The following is a 16,129-nucleotide window of genomic DNA, read 5'->3' as shown; positions in this document are numbered from 1 at the left end:
ACCTAACATAACACTCAAACCACCGTGGTCTCTGGAACCACCAATACAACACGTACAGACTCCACTCTCTGTACCATGTCCTCCCCTATGCACATGTAAATCAGGTGGATATGTTTTCACAAGTCAGAAAAAAAACGTGCACTACACACATTTATCGATTTACGGACATTAAATCGGTCCCGAGAGGACTGGGGATGGAGGAAGCATGTTGAAGGTTGTTTTGAAAGCCCATTATCCGCACTGTGCATCCTTGATAGAATTACTGCCGTGTCAACAAATGGACCAACAACTTTTGTAGAGTTCCAACATAACCCAACTTGACTTTGGTTGCGCTCTCTTTTTGCTTTCCCATAAATATGCGAGATTTGTGACAGCTACTGCAGACCGTCGGTAAAATAATCATCCGACCACTACTCCTCACTGGTGTTTCACGTAACCATTCGTTCATGCGGTATAACGATCATTGAAAGCCCGAGGTAATCCACTGCTCGAGGAAGGCTACCCCATGCCGTGGCAGTATATGAGGGTTGTTTGACCATACTTCACCACGCTGGTTCAGTCGAGGTTGGTAAAGGCAAGGGGGGCGGGGGGCGGGGGGCGGGGGAGAGCTTGGTGGACCAGTTGCGATATCACTCGCCAATCATAAAGACTCAAACAAAAGGTTCATCGCGCAGTGTGCTAACCACTGCGCCACCACTCCACCCCAACCATTGCATGTTGCTACGTAATTTGGAATGTATCTAAAAATAAGACTCAGGGCCATCAGGGGAATTGCATTTGAGCCATAGTAAATATGTATTCAGCAAAATGCATGCGGGATGTATTTCATTAGGGAGCATCGTTACATTTTTATTTTTAAAAAGGACCGCTGACAACTCTGCCCAGGTGAGTCGGCAGCTACGAGGTCCGATCCCTGTGCTGACGTGGCCAATCGCAAGTTCGCCTATTCACACCGCCTCCTAGTCAAGCTAATCCCATTCACGTCATCTCCTAATGAAGCCTGCGGGAGATGAACACTCACTCAGGCGGCCCCATCAATGCGTCACTTAACACCAGGGGTCATGTATCCCTCGCCCTTCTCACGATTAATCCCATTAATTAGTGCGCTCATCGGGTCAATTGTCTTAACATGCATTACTAATTACGTAACCACCTGACGCACCCTAATTACAACCACAGGTCTTTGTTTTACGAACAAACACATCTAATTAAATAAATAAAGTGTCATATTACACGTTAATTATGCTCGGATAACTTTGACGCACTATTCATTAAGCCTGCCGATTGCATTCCATGTAGGGTTGAATTTCAATTTCCACTCTCGCCGCACAAAAAAAGCTCATCACATACAATTAATATCGGACAATTACTCTCTTGCACGCGAAGATGCGCGATTGGTGGGAGCATTCGCGATGTGACAATTTAACTGATTCGTCACGAGTTGCGGCCAAGGTTCAATTCAAGGTTAGATGATTTCGCCTCGTTTGTGGCCGTCTCGTTTGTTACGGTTATGTGCGCCATGCCGTCTCAATGTAAATAATCGGCTTACCATTAACAACGTTATCGATTCTTACGCAGCTGAATTGATGCATTGTACCGCGAGCATTTAGAATCTCGATCAATTAATGACTCGATGCGCGGTTCGTTTACGCCGTCATCCGCATACCCGCGAATGGATAAAGTTAAAAAAAAGTTTGGAGATTAAGTCATTGAAGGGCAAAGTTTAATGACCGTTTTGAAGTTCTCAAATGTAGCAATTATTCAAAGAAATATAATACTATCCTATTGTAGTTTGTCAATCCAACACAGTGCCACATATAGAGTCGTCCATAGGGATAGTTGGAAGACAACATAACTCTAATTAAGCATTGAGCAACGATTCTATTTTGATACCTCGGTCAAAAGACTTGGACTGCTGCTGTATTGTAGACAATTCCAATATGCTGACGAATACTACTTAAGCTATTTTCAGATATCTTAAAATAACCATGTAAAATACCCAAATACCTATGTATACAAACTAACACTTAACTTTCATACAAACGAATACTGTATCCGATACGACTCGATGCACACAACAACAGTGTGCTGTATTTAAATCTGAAATCCTAAGTCTTGGAGGTAAACATCGGCAAGACAGGTTACATCACCGTCGACAGGATATACGAAGATTTCATGCCGATGCAAACTCGTTAAAGGTTTGGAAACAGACTCTGAACAGCCCCCAGACTCATTATTAATATGACATCCCTTTTATCACCCTGCAATGACGCATTCGCTTTTTACAACAATGCACTTTTTAAGTCTGTTGTTACATAGGATGTGAAATACACAAACAACAGACGGATTATCAAGTCTCTCATTTTATAGGTGCTAATACTAACATGATCATTGTTAACACGAATGTTATTGAATTGTCCACATGCGTTTGCTATTATGTAACGTCTATGTACGCTACATGAATTATATGAGCAATTGGACAAAAACAGTCATGATACCAATACACATGTAGTAAATGTGTGCCTGTCTACAATTTGCAGTTTTATAATATTCCTAATTTGCTGCTTGAGTTACCTTTTACATCACGGATTGATTAGAAGTAAAAATAGATGCGGTTTTTTATAGTCACATGAAATTACTAGGTCGTCATTTCGGCCGACTAGCCTTCTTCAGGAAATATTGACACTGAAGTTTCCCGCTGATGAACCAATCAATGTATGAAAAAACAGTTTCAAGACGTATTATTGTAATTACCCGCTTAGCGTCATAAGGCAACGATTATCGCTGACAGTGACAACTATCACGTTATGCGACGCGTACAGCTTTGTCTGTGTTGATGTGCAACAGGTCCACGACTCACACCTTGACCCCAGCCATCAGCAACCACTCCGAACGTGCCGAGAGCGGCCGGGTGGCTCAGCGTGAGAGCGAGCAGCTCGCAATCGGAAAGGTTGCGAGCTCAAGACCTGGTCGAGGGGGTGGATTGACAACCCATCATCTCTCTGTGATAGATAAAATGACTCCCCACTTCGTGGGGAAGTCAACTGCGGTTATCCTATGGATAGACTCGCCCCTGGCACAGGAACGTGGCATTTCCACCACCGACTCAGGGCTGTTAACGTGCAACGAGCAGCGCCCCAATGCACAGTTGTGTTTAGATCGTTGTCCTCTCCCCTCCGATTTAGGCCGGTCGGTTACGTGCGGTGCGAACGAACTTCGTTTGGGCCGGAGATCGCTTTGCCTTGCCCGACCAAACTTCGACTTGTTGGGTGCGCGCAGTGCAACTGATGTCACTGCTCGCGAATGCTCGAGCGTGAAACTCACCGGACGCGAAGAGCAGCCCGCGGTCCAGGACTCGGCGATGGTGGATGTGGCACCCGAGCAGACGCGCGTTAGGTCTCAGCAGTTGAAGGGCAAGGGCGATGGTGCTGCGATGGGATGGAGTGTTCGTGGTGCTGCTGATTGTGCTAGTGGTGACAGGTGGGTGGGGTGTGCCTACGAACGGTTGGTTGGCCGGTAGACATGCACTCCAAGCTGGCACAGGCAAAGAGGGCTGGAGAGGCAGCAGTGATAGTAGTAGTAGTAATAATAAGCACTGTAATACCTCTGGGTCGCATCTCGGGCATGCGAATACTTTCACGGCCTTGTATGGTGGCGCGCGGCCGAGGAGGTTAAAATATAGCCCGCAGAGCTCCCTGGATAATAGCGAAGAAACTCTGCGTCTGCGCACGGCTGGTTTGGAATGGGCGAGCGAAAAGGTTTCCCAGAGCCATGTGTGGTCTCCGTTTCGTCCGAGCTCAGCTCTTTGTGCATAACTTAAAACTTCGTTTTCGCACCGGCCCATCTTGAGCGAGAAGCTTACAATTTAGGAACTTTGCCGGCAAGCATTAAAGGGCACCAGCACAATTTATATTAATTTGTTACCAACATTACCATAAACCGCGTCTTAATCGCTAGCCGTCAATCATGCCCCGGCAAATTTAGGGATGACCTCCCAGACGAATTCCCAATTGCCAGCTCGGATTATCTTCCCATAGGCGCAGTGGTAAATCAGGCGGCTCCATTAGTGGCCATGATAGGAGCCCTTTTAAGAGGCTGCAGCAGTATTTTAGGTGCAGGCATGTCAAAACGACGAGACTTTCGTGAAAAGTAAAACCCATATAGCATTTTAGCATAAAGGTTATAAAGCCCCATCTTTATGTATACAAAAAAAAGTTTACATTTTTTAATAAAAACGTTTGTATGCAATTCTGCAAGTGGATCAGAATCTGCATGTTTATTTAGAGCGGAGTAATCCGATTAGCAAAACATCTCTTTTTACAGATGGCCCAGTAGGAGCAGGTCAGCAGCAAGTGACAGTATTGAAAATGTCTGAACACAGGTTGCAAGGTCCCAAGACCTATCTGTTGACAGACCCTGAAAAATACACACTGACAAAATAATTACATCAGAATTGAATACCAGTGTACACAGGGCGCTGCCCTGCAAATTAATGTAATATTTGAATATTTTTATGTAATTAAGAAACGTAAACACCCCCCCCCCCCCCCCGCCTAACGTTATGCCGCAGGTCTTTGTTCTTGGGTGCAGCAAAAGTCTAATAAAATATTTTTGTTAAAAATAACGTAAACATTTTTTTTTATGCTTAATAGCATTTTCCAGGCCTTCAATAAATCCTCCTACAAACAGCTACGAGGTGAAACAAATACAATGTGCAGGTGATCTTCTTGCTTTAGCGTATGTGGCATATGGTGACCTCCATTGCAACAGATGGATACATCCTTGATCGCGAGCTTTGCACAATCACTGCTGTCGAAAAAAAAAGGTCAGTCGAGGCAAAAACAGCAAGCACTGCAGTGCAGCAGAGCTGACAGCTAACGAACAGCAATGTTCTCAATTCATAACGCGGGTGGGGGGAAATGCCATTACGTGATCACCACTTTATTGCCACACATTGCCTTCGGGAGAGAGTCAAACCTGACAGAAATTTGTGGCAGTGTTGAACCGCTCTCGCAACGGAAGTGCTTTATTGCACCTCTGTTGTTCATTAAAATGTTTGCAATACACGTCGGTCACCAGTGGGAGCAATGAGCAATGCAATCTATGACAATATTCTCCCCAGCTCAACGCAGAGCGACATTTTGCGAATTAGTGATCACGCCTTCTGTCTGAGAATGTAATGCTATTATTACATCTAGGAAATAATTACTGAAAAACCCTTATCACAGTGCATGGTGTATATACAAATATAACATAACCTGTTAGATTGCCAATAATTTGCAAACACTTGACTATTACATTGATCGGTAGGTGCAGTTTAGGTCATAAAATGTTACAACGAAAAAAACAAATCAATTGTACAAGTGAAAAGAAAACTCAGACAAGAGAAATCAAGTTCAAAACTTTATTTAAACAAATGAATGATGGCGAATGTGGCCTTTATGGCAACAACTAGTACTTAAATGTACTGCATAGAAGGCAACATACAAGGACATTTACATATGCCATTCTAACATTCAGAAAGCCACAACTGTGCACTTCTAGGTTAAGCTATTGTTACTTGTAGCAAAACATATTTTATACTGCACAACCAGTTAAATTACATGTAAGTGCCTTAACAATTAAGCCAATATAGTAACAATTGGAACCTGTACACAAATTTGTGTACAATGCTCGATTTCACATTTAGTTTCACATAGCTTTGGAACCAACTGTGCAGCGCAAAAAATACTGCTCTCAAAAGTATGTATCCTTTCTGCAACATGCAAGTAACTTCAGGTGACACCAGTTAAGGTTACCTACAGCTCAAAACAATATTACTTGGTTCACCAAAAAAGTGTTGTTTTGTAGTTAATTCTCCGTTAACCTTACGGCGCTTAGAACGTTACAAGTGTTGTAATGTGCATTACCCATTCAATGCTTATTGTGGCCTTGCCAACCAGCTACACTACCACCAAATGATTAACAATGTAAGCTATAGAACTATTTTGAGCTGTATTGCACCACCCTGTTATTTTGGCAGACAGATAAGCTTCTGATCAGGAATGTGGTTATTATCTGGAGATTGTAGCAAAATAAACAACTACATAAAACCAAACAAAATAGTACAAATAACAAATACCAACACAAGTGAGGAAATACATAACTTTTACTTGTACATTAACAACAGGCTCAAATAGCAGGCAATAACATTACTATTTTTTTCAAGTTTATTGTCAAACCCTATTCAGTGAGGCAACAATATATGCAGATGTTTGGCAATTTTAACATGTAACTCAAAATTCACAAACCTTTCATGGAAACCACCCAAAAGCCCAATGATAAAATGCTGTTCACATTAAAGAAGCGTGTGTGTCACTGTATCCAGATCCATTCAGCACAGAATACAGATGGACTTGCTCTTTATCCCTCCAGCTCATCCTTCAGCTCCTTGTTTTTGCGAACCTCCGCAGCATGCTTCTCCTGCACATCACACAACCAGAAACACATTTTCAGGCAAAGATGTGTCATTTCAGTTGGCTACATTTAAAAAGTGATGGTTAAAACACTGCGCTATGAACCGGGCTTAGCTTGGGTTTGTTTCCACTCCACAGCGACCATCGGTGGTGAGTGATATCCAAACTGGTACCGAGTGCACCCCCCCCCCCTTCACTAACCTGCATTGACCAGGGTGGTGAAGTATGGTCGAACAACCTCAATGTCTAACACAGCCAGGATAGGCCTTTACACAGCAGTGGACTGATGAAGGAATGTATATTATTCTATTATTAATAAAAAACTGCACTCGACCTGAGTCTTGTTGCCTGGACAGTCCCAGCTCTGTGACGAGTGCGATTTTAACAGATGTCTGCTCTGAATCTATCATTCCAAGCTTGCACCAACATAAATAAGTCAAAGCCCATTTTTGCTAATAAAAATTACCCCAAAGCCAGCTGAAAAATGTTTGGCAAATGCTAACATACGACGTTGAGGGGCTACCGGTCACAGCAACTGGAAGAACCGAGATCTATATTCTAGATTTGAAGCTTTCGTGACTGCAAGGATTCATATTCTTAGGTTTTTTCGGTAAAGTCACGTATTTTATTTTATTAATTTTTATGTTTTACCTACGTGACTTTACCGAAAAAACCTAAGAATATGAGATCTATATTGGGTTGCAATGGAGCGCTGCGATGGTAAAGGACGTGGCCGGGCAGCCCCGGGCTGTGGTGGTGCAGTCACCTTCTCCTTCAGCCGCTCCATGAGTGCGGCTATTTGGGCTTCCCGTTTCTCCTTGGTCACCTCCATCTTCTGGGACAGCTTCTCCTCGGCCATCTTGCTGAAGTTGTTGTTCTCCTCCATCACCTTCTGCTGCACCTCCCGCTCGTGCTCGCGCTTCTCGGCCAGCTGCTTCAGCACCTGGGCCTCCTGCGACTGCGCACACAAATTGTTTGTGCCCATTGATCGCCGGTGTCGTCGGCATTCCGAGCGTGCCCAGTGCTTTAATGGGTCTAGAGTTCTGTGACGGGGGGTTATATTGTTGCTGTACTACTAGTCAAATCCATTTTAAGATATTGCTCGGATCCACGGCCATTGTAGCATAGATTTGTTTTTCATATCAAGACTGCCCTGTCAATATATACCATTACTGCAAATCAACCAAGTATTAATCATTCTATGATCATATTTTTTCTTGAACGTAAAAAAATCTTACAAAAACAAAGCTCAGCGAGAGCTTGGCAACCAAAACTCGAAATATCTGATGGATGTGAGCTTTGTCTGCCCGTTAGTCAAATTAAGAGATCAAAATACAAATCTGAGCTATCGTGGGTTTACAAAATTATAGTTCACTTCCATATCGAGTATTTACTGTAACATCCAACGGTCTTGTAATCATGATATTCCACCACAAAGTATACATCGTCTACCGTTCGGTTGAAACCCTAGGAACCATACTGCATCCACTGTTTATTTTTCGATGTAAAACTTTCGTGACTGCAGGGATTCATATTCTTGGTTCTTTCGGTAACGTCACGTAGAAACGTCGTGAGAATTTTATGGTTGTATTTTTATTATTTCCCTTCTACGTGACGTTACCAAAAGAACCAAGAATATTAACTGTTTATGTGAGTGTTCTCTGCCAGTCTCATGTGCCAACCCCCCCAAAGGTTAAAAACATGTCCTTCATTCCCGTCATATCTAATTTGTTCGTGAGGCCATACCTTCCTTCTCTCTTCAGCAGCCTCCAACTTCTTGAGGATCTCCTCCAGAGAAAGATCCTTCTTTCTTGGCGGAGACAGTGGGATTTCCGCATTGCTAGCGGACGGAGGTTTCAGGATGACTTCAAAAGCATGGCCCGAAGCTCTCTTGCTCAGCTCCTTCACCTCCATGTCTGCAGGCAGTTGAAGTTAAATGTTAGCATGAATACGTACATCCAATTTGCTGGAATATAGTAAATGTACATGTAAAAACGAACATTTTTTTTATACAGCCACGAAAATAAGCATGCATATTCAACATTCAGAAACTTAACAGAAACACAATTACAAAATCAAAAAGGACTCACAGTCGATTGTCAAATAAACAATAAGTTAATCCATGCATTACAATACGAAGAGTATGCATGAAACTTACATTAGCTGCACTCGTAATTCAATCCATGACTGCAATTCGACTAAATATGTTTTGGGGTGGTTATGGCAATAATTACATCTGCTTATATTTATCCTATGTTTGTAGATCTAGCATTGATGTTGTGATATGCAGCATATCCATGTCAGCAATAAACAGCCTCAGCTGAATGTTAAGCAGCTTTATCGTTGTACGCATTTAAAACCAATCTCTGCTGTTGGTATGTGAGAGTAAATGCAATTGTGCACATTTCAAGTACAGTACGTGCAGACTCATGCAGGCTCATGTTGACTGTACAGGTCTCGTGTAAATTGTCAGAAAACAAAAATGTCTCCGGTCCTAGAGATTTCGTGGAAATAATTTTGGTTCACAGAAGCAGATAGGGGTCAGTTATGGCATTACAGGGACCTCACCAATAAAACATGCCAAGCAGCATCCTTCCAAATCAATTTACCCTACAATGGGACAGATGTATTTCATCTAGGGTGGTGCAGTACTGTATTATGAAATACCAAATCTTCAGCCAAAAAATGATTACAGCTGTTTAACATATTAAGCCATTTTTAGAACAGCAAATCAACTAAAATTCGCTGTATGCGCCAAATGCCACATGCAATGATATCTCCAAACATATACTCAGAGCAATCTCTTGGAAATGTGTTTATAAAATATGAAAAGGACAACACATTACCCGCAGAAACATGCAAACAGCATGCACACAACAATGTATGAAGTTTGGAATTGTTACTGACCACCATATTTATATACAGACCCCGGGCGAGGTTCAGAGTAAAAACAAGAACACAGAACCGAAAGCATGGAAAGTTCCTTCATTTTGTCCTTGTAAGCTAGACGAAGAGGAAGCAAGAGACGGAGGTGTTAAGGATATCACAAGCAAGTACACAATATACACTATCGACTCTGTAGATGTGCAGTAGGAATAGATAAGGGAAGGTTGTGGGGGGGGCCCAGATTCGTAAGAGACCTGCAATGGGAGACCACGCCCAGCATGTGACAATGAAATCACGACAGCTTTTACGAATTCAATCATGACAATCGTTACCATGAACTGCATTTTAACACCTTAGAAATGATACTGCACACATTATCGAGGCTAATAATACCACAGCCTCGCGAAATCGGTAATTTTTTTAAACTATTGCATTCAAAGTCAATTATATACTGCCTCAGAAAAATAATATTCTATAAATCTCTTTGGATATTTTAGACACATCTGGTAAACAATAAGTAGAAATATACATCCACTGTATATGTACACATTTATAAAAAAAATCATTGCGTAGGTGAAATTGTCGATCAGTTACCATTTAAGGCAGCAGGATGGAAGAGTATTAACCATTAATCTATACAGTATATATGGGAAATGTCGTGTGTGTAACGCATGTGGCTGCTCTCGTGCCATTGCGGTGGCAATTAAACAGCATAATCAGACAATGCGTTGTTTATACCCCCGATTCACCCGAGCAAATACATTTTAATCGCGAAACATTTTCAATAAGGTACCAAAACCGTTTTACGAAGCCGAGCTCCTGCACCATTAAAAGAACCGATACATAGCAATTACACCGTACCGACGATTACATCTCTTGCAACGTAGTTTAACACTCACAATTATACAATTTATGCATCTAAAAGCATAACGGGGGGTTTTCTAGTTTCAAGGGTTACACAATTCGGTATGAATTGCAATCGCTTTCACACATGCGACTGCGCTTGGCATCGCTCTCTGCTGCTCAGGGTGTGGCAGCAGCCCCAATGAGAGGAAGCTGCTGTCCATGGTGCTGACTGCAGCGCACGCATCAGGCATTTCGTTCCGACAAAACACCCCCTCCCCGGTACGCAATTCGTTTTTTTTCCTCACGCGCTTAATATTATCCCGACTGTATTTTGTTAACAATTAATGTACCATCATTTTTAAAACCATCTAAAAATGTAAAGGTTTTCAACAAAAGCCTGATGTAATCTCGTGATATGATGTAGAATAGCAGCTTAGTTGGAGACAACACAATGATAAGGAGCCGCTCCTATCTCTGTTGAATCTTACCTGCGGTCTTGGAAATGGAAGCCATGGCGGATAACGGTGGGATGAAGGCTGAGAGTTCTCAACACTGCAGTAAGGAATGCCTGTCTTTATTCAGACACTGACTCAGCACCACTGGGCTGATACACTGCAGTGGGGGAGAAACCATCAGAAGCAAACCATCACAAGGTCATTACAAAAATACCAAATCAACATCTTCCACCACTATTCATTATAAGCTATTTAGCTTACAATTTGTATACACGTGTTACAATTTGTGCCGGCTTTCATTTATAAAATAAGTGTATTGTATTGGTGTTGTGCGACTCCCCCTGAATATAATGGTATGGTCTGACACGTAGCATTTGCTGTCTTGAGCTTTTTTTCCTTTTTTCTGCAGAGGCAGTTGATCAGATATTGCCCTTTGTGTATTCGTAAAACTGATTCGATTTTGTGCCACCTTATTCTATACTTTTAAGAGTTTGTTTCACCCCATGTTCGGGAAAAAAAACTGTGCAGATACTATTACGAATGCAAATGTTAATGCCACACCCATGCATCTTGCAGATGTATTAATGCAAGTGTGAGTACACCAAAATGTGCATTGTAATGCAACACCTTGAACATTAATACATATTATTCTGCAAACTATCGAAGTTGCAATAAAATATTCTTATATATAAACAGATTAGGTATTTGTGCTTTAGAATCTCAATAAACAATTAATCTGGCAAATACTGCTGCTTTTAACACCGATTTAAAATATGCAATATTCTTAGTCTAAAAATAGCTGGGGGGAAATACATATTAATGTATTAGATATCATTACAGGATATGTCTGTTAGTAAGGATGTCCATACAGGTGCAACTATAACATTAAAAGAGATGTACACAATGAAAACGTGAATATAATCCCCTAAAAAACTGCAGTATGGAGAACACTAAGAAGGTGGAGGTGGCGTGCAACACGTGAAATTCAACTGCAGTACTAATAATACAATAACCTTCAAACACCACAGGCGTTTTAAAGTACAAACATGAATGGATCACAGTAGACCTGCGTACACAACCATAAGTATTGGGTGGACATCCGAATATTTAATACTGGAGGAATCGGATGAGCTATAAAGCTATTTTTCACATATTGTCCAGGAGATGAACATCTGTGGACATCATATCACCAAAATGCACAGGTGGTATTTTTATGTAGTCTGCAGTTTACATAAATGCCAGAAATTTTGAATGCCACAACAAGCACTCCGCTCTTAAAATGCAAACTAAAATATTGGTTAGGGGACATTTTCTCGAATTGTAAATGTTGCGGATTTACTCTCCAACACACCGGTGGACTTAAGTAATAACTATTTGACGTTTTGTTTACATGACAACCCCCTTACTAATTGGCTGTGTCGGGTGGTGGAGAGTTTCGACGCATTTATACTTACGCGATCGAACCCAATGACCTTTATATTGGTCGCCAAGGCCGACGTGTTAAACTGAATCTTATTTATCCAAGCATAATAAGCCAAGTGTAATCTATTGTTGCGAGGCTTGAATCGCTTTTCACATTGGCAGAATGACCAGCAAGTGCCGTCTGATAAACACGAATTACGAATACAATCTTTTATTTAAAAACACACCGCTGTAGACTGATACTAAACATTATAATTAGTAATGTAGTATACGCGAAGCCCTTTAGTGAATTCACTGCTCCGGCATGAGGGCCTACCCACGCCGCATGGGTTTATGTGACCATATTCTAGATTTGAAGCTTTCGTGACTGCAAGGATTCATACTCTTTGGTTTTTTCGGTAAAGTCACGTAGGTGAAACAATAAAATAAATTAAAACTATATTAAATCACAATTTAAAGCTTTCGTGGCTGCAGGGATTCATCTTCTTGGTTCTTTCGGTAAAGTCACGTAGAAGGGAAATAATAAAATAAGAACCAAGAAGATAAATCACGACGTTTCGGAGGCAACACAAGCCCCCCTCATCAGGTGTAAAAAGGCATACTTCACCACGCCGGTCAGTGTGGGTAGAAGTTCAGCACAGCATAACACAGTAACAAGATTGTACAGTAACAAGATTGTTCAGCAATGTCCTCTGGCTACCCACAACGCAGCCTCGCAGCAGCCTGTAGCGCCTGTTTTTCAACAAATCACGATCCACGTTCAACCTGTGTGGCTTCTACGAGCTGGATAATTCCGGGCGATGTAGTCACAGTACTGTACAGTATATGAAACCAAACATATGTATTGTTTCAAATGTACTTCATTTTGTATAATTGAAAAAACCAGCATGTAAAGTGTTTATTCAATATCAAATCATCATCGATAACCCTGGCCGATTGTGATTACACGCTTTTATTATTTAACTCACTCCGTATATTGTCGTATCCTTAAAAAAATATTGTAACTCAATTTTTACCCACTTTCCAATGTGCTATCGACTGCAAACATGGTATACTTATGTCATACTGATGACAAGACTATATTCTATCATAAAAATGTAAATATATATTTTTAAACATTTTACACGCTTTTATTTAACTCACTCGGTCTGTTGCCGTATCCTCAAATCTTGTAACTCAATTTCAACCGTCTTCCCAATGTCGTATCGACTGCAAACTTGGTATAGGTATGTCACGCTGATGACAATACTATATTCTATCATTAAAAACAAATCTATTTTAAAACAATATTTTAAACGGCTCTAATTGTCCACGCTCAACTCACGTTGCCTGTAAATCACCACGTGGCCCCTGACTTCACGGCATGCCACGGGGAGCCACGCCCAGGGGCGATGGGGGCAGGGGGAGGGGCAGCTCGGACAGTACATTTCATTAAAGCGTTTTTTTGTATTTTTTAAATATATATTTTTCTAAACGTTTAGATTATTTGGTTAGAGGGCATTTTATTTCACTAAAAAGGACGTCTTCATTGTATTCTATGGCCACGTTAATGAGCCTCTTGTACAGCGAACCATTCATCATCGGCCACGGCGATTCCACTGCTGGATGGAGCACTGGATTTGTTCGCCGAGCACACGATGGGATGTGTTCGCTTTATTCACGGTGGGAAAAGCCCTTGTATAGTTGCGGTAAAAAAAACTGGAGTAGACGTGTAATTAAATCTACAATTGTAGATTAACAAAAATTGCTCAAAAACCCGATGAAGCATAGAAAATGGGGGCCTTCTCAAACGCCAACCCCGAAAAGTAGATTATTTACCAACAAATATTAATTTTGTAGTACATTTAAACGTTCTTACACCGGGTTCATTCCGCTTACGGAGCGCGTTAGCAACGCTATAGTGCTTGGCGACAGCGATAACGAGGTGTAGATAACGAGGTGTAGATAACGAGGTGTAGATAACGAGGGTGGCTGGATCATTAAAATTCCCAGGCCGTGGCCTGAAAGCCCTCTCTGGTCCAGACGGCACGCCGACTCAACAGCCCCCACCCCCCTCCCAACACAGTGTGCGGCCGCGAAGATTTAAAATAAAACACCTGAAAAACGCGGTGATTTCACAATGGCGACGATTCTGGTAAGGGTGTGTGTGTATATACTTTACAAGCTAAATATTTACCAATTTCGCAACGCGGGAGTTTATAGCAGCGACGCCACAGCAAACGTCCTTTTTGGTCACGCGACGTCCAACGCGCCTTCTCATTGGTTGGGTGTTCAGGGGGCAGGAGGGGAGGGGTTAACGGGGGGTGAGGGGAGGGGGGAGGTGGGGGTGGAGGGGGAGAAGGGGGGGGTGGAGGGGTTGGGGTGGAGGTGGTGGATGTGTGGGTTGGAGGGAGGGAAGGTGGGGTGTGGAGGGGAGAAGGTGGGGGTGGAGGGGCGAGAAGGTGGGGGTGGAGGGAGAAGGCGAGAAGGTGGCGGGCTGGAGGGGGGCGAAGGTGGGGCTGTGGAGGGGTTGGGAAGGTGGGGGTGGAGGGGGGAGAAGGGTGGGGTGGAGGGGAGGGGGTGGAGGTGGGGGTGGAGGGGGAGAGAAGTGGGGGTGGAGGGGGTGGGGTGGGTAGGGGGGAAGGTGGGGGTGGAGGGGGAGAAGGGTGGAGGGGGTGGGGGTGGAGGGGGGGAGGTGGGGGTGGAGGGGGGAAGGTGGGGGTGGAGGGGGGGTAGGGGTGGAGGGGGAGAAGGTGGGGGTGGAGGGGGGGAAGGGGGGGTGGAGGGGGTGGGGGGTGGGAGGGGGGAGGTGGGGGTGGAGAGGGTGAGGGGGGGTGGAGGGGGTGGGGGTGGGGGGGGAAGGTGGGGGTGGAGGGGGGGAAGGGGGGGTGGAGGGGGAGGGTGGGGGGTGGAGGGGGGGAGGTGGGGGTGGAGGGGGGGGGAAGGTGGGGTGGAGGGGGAGAAGGGGGGGTGGAGGGGGGGAGGGGGGAAGGTGGGGGTGGAGGGGGGGGAGGTGGGGGTGGAGGGGGTGGGGGTGGAGGGGGTGGAGGTGGGGGTGGAGGGGGAGAAGGTGGGGGTGGAGGGGGTGGGGTGGAGGGGGGGAAGGTGGGGGGTGGAGGGGGAGAAGGTGGGGGTGGAGGGGGGAAGGTGGGGGTGGAGGGGGGGAAGGTGGGGTGGAGGGGGAGGTGGGGTGGAGGGGTGGGGTGGAGGGGGAGAAGGTGGGGGTGGAGGGGGGAGAAGGTGGGGGTGGAGGGGGGAAGGTGGGGGTGGAGGGGGGGAGAAGGTGGGGGTGGAGGGGGAGAAGGTGGGGGTGGAGGGGGAGAAGGTGGGGGTGGAGGGGGAGAAGGTGGGGGTGGAGGGGGAGAAGGTGGGGGTGGAGGGGGGAAGGTGGGGGTGGAGGGGGGGAAGGTGGGGGTGGAGGGGGTGGGGTGGAGGGGGTGGAGGTGGGGGTGGAGGGGGAGAGGTGGGGGTGGAGGGGTGGGGGTGGAGGGGGGAAGGTGGGGGTGGAGGGGGAGAAGGTGGGGTGGAGGGGGTGGGGGTGGAGGGGGGGAAGGTGGGGGTGGAGGGGGAGAAGGTGGGGGTGGAGGGGGAGAAGGTGGGGGTGGAGGGGGAGAAGGTGGGGGTGGAGGGGGTGGGGGTGGAGGGGGGGAAGGTGGGGGAGGAGGGGGGAAGGTGGGGGGGAGGGGGGGGGTGGAGGGGGGTGAGGTGGGGGTGGAGGGGGGAGAAGGTGGGGTGGAGGGGGTGGGGGTGGAGGGGGGGAAGGTGGGGGTGGGGGGAGGGGGAGAAGGTGGGGGTGGAGGGGGTGGGGGTGGAGGGGGGGAAGGTGGGGGTTGGAGGGGGAGAAGGTGGGGGTGGAGGGGAGAAGGTGGGGGTGGAGGGGGAGAAGGTGGGGGTGGAGGGGGTGGGGGTGGAGGGGGGGAAGGTGGGGGTGGAGGGGGTGAAGGTGGGGGTGGAGGGGGTGGGGGTGGAGGGGGGGAAGGTGGGGGTGGAGGGGGAGAAGGTGGGGGTGGAGGGGGGTGGGGGTGGAGGGGGGGAAGGTGGGGGTGGAGGGGGTGAAGGTGGGGTGGAGGGGGTGGGGGAGGGGGG

The 16,129-nt window shown here is 45.5% G+C and overlaps 1 protein-coding gene and 1 pseudogene across 2 annotated transcripts; both read right to left on the bottom strand.

The window, feature by feature from the left end:
- LOC133349271 (M-protein, striated muscle-like) overlaps positions 1–3,558 on the bottom strand; it is a 65,825-nt pseudogene extending 62,267 nt beyond the window's left edge.
- Positions 3,559–5,390: 1,832 nt separating this feature from the next.
- Positions 5,391–14,370, bottom strand: LOC133349270 (stathmin-2-like). Of its 2 annotated transcripts, XM_061562629.1 has the most exons (6): positions 14,241–14,370; positions 10,676–10,799; positions 9,363–9,458; positions 8,202–8,371; positions 7,222–7,413; positions 5,391–6,462 (listed from the first exon to the last, which is right to left on the bottom strand). In XM_061562629.1, the coding sequence occupies exons 2-6, from the start codon at positions 10,698–10,700 to the stop codon at positions 6,403–6,405; spliced, it is 543 nt and encodes a 180-aa protein (XP_061418613.1). In that variant the 5' UTR covers positions 10,701–10,799; positions 14,241–14,370; the 3' UTR covers positions 5,391–6,402. The 2 variants fall into 2 exon arrangements, with proteins under 2 accessions (XP_061418613.1, XP_061418614.1); XM_061562630.1 differs by lacking the exon at positions 9,363–9,458.
- Positions 14,371–16,129: the final 1,759 nt, after the last annotated feature.

This window comes from Lethenteron reissneri, chromosome 29 (assembly GCF_015708825.2).
Source record: "Lethenteron reissneri isolate LAM-NWPU_2019-01 chromosome 29, ASM1570882v1, whole genome shotgun sequence".
Taxonomy (NCBI): Eukaryota; Metazoa; Chordata; class Hyperoartia; order Petromyzontiformes; family Petromyzontidae; genus Lethenteron; species Lethenteron reissneri.
Note: the sequence above shows the minus strand (reverse complement) of the source record. Positions and strands in the feature narration are given on the sequence as shown.

Coding starts and splice junctions, on each gene's coding strand:
- LOC133349270 (XM_061562629.1), bottom strand. CDS start 10,700: ATGGCTTCCATTTCCAAGACCGCAG. Junction 9,459..10,675: donor TTCCATTTCCAAGACCGCAG/GTAAGATTCAAC, acceptor CTCTTCGTCTAG/CTTACAAGGACAAAATGAAG. Junction 6,463..7,221: donor TGGAGCGGCTGAAGGAGAAG/GTGACTGCACCA, acceptor TGTGATGTGCAG/GAGAAGCATGCTGCGGAGGT.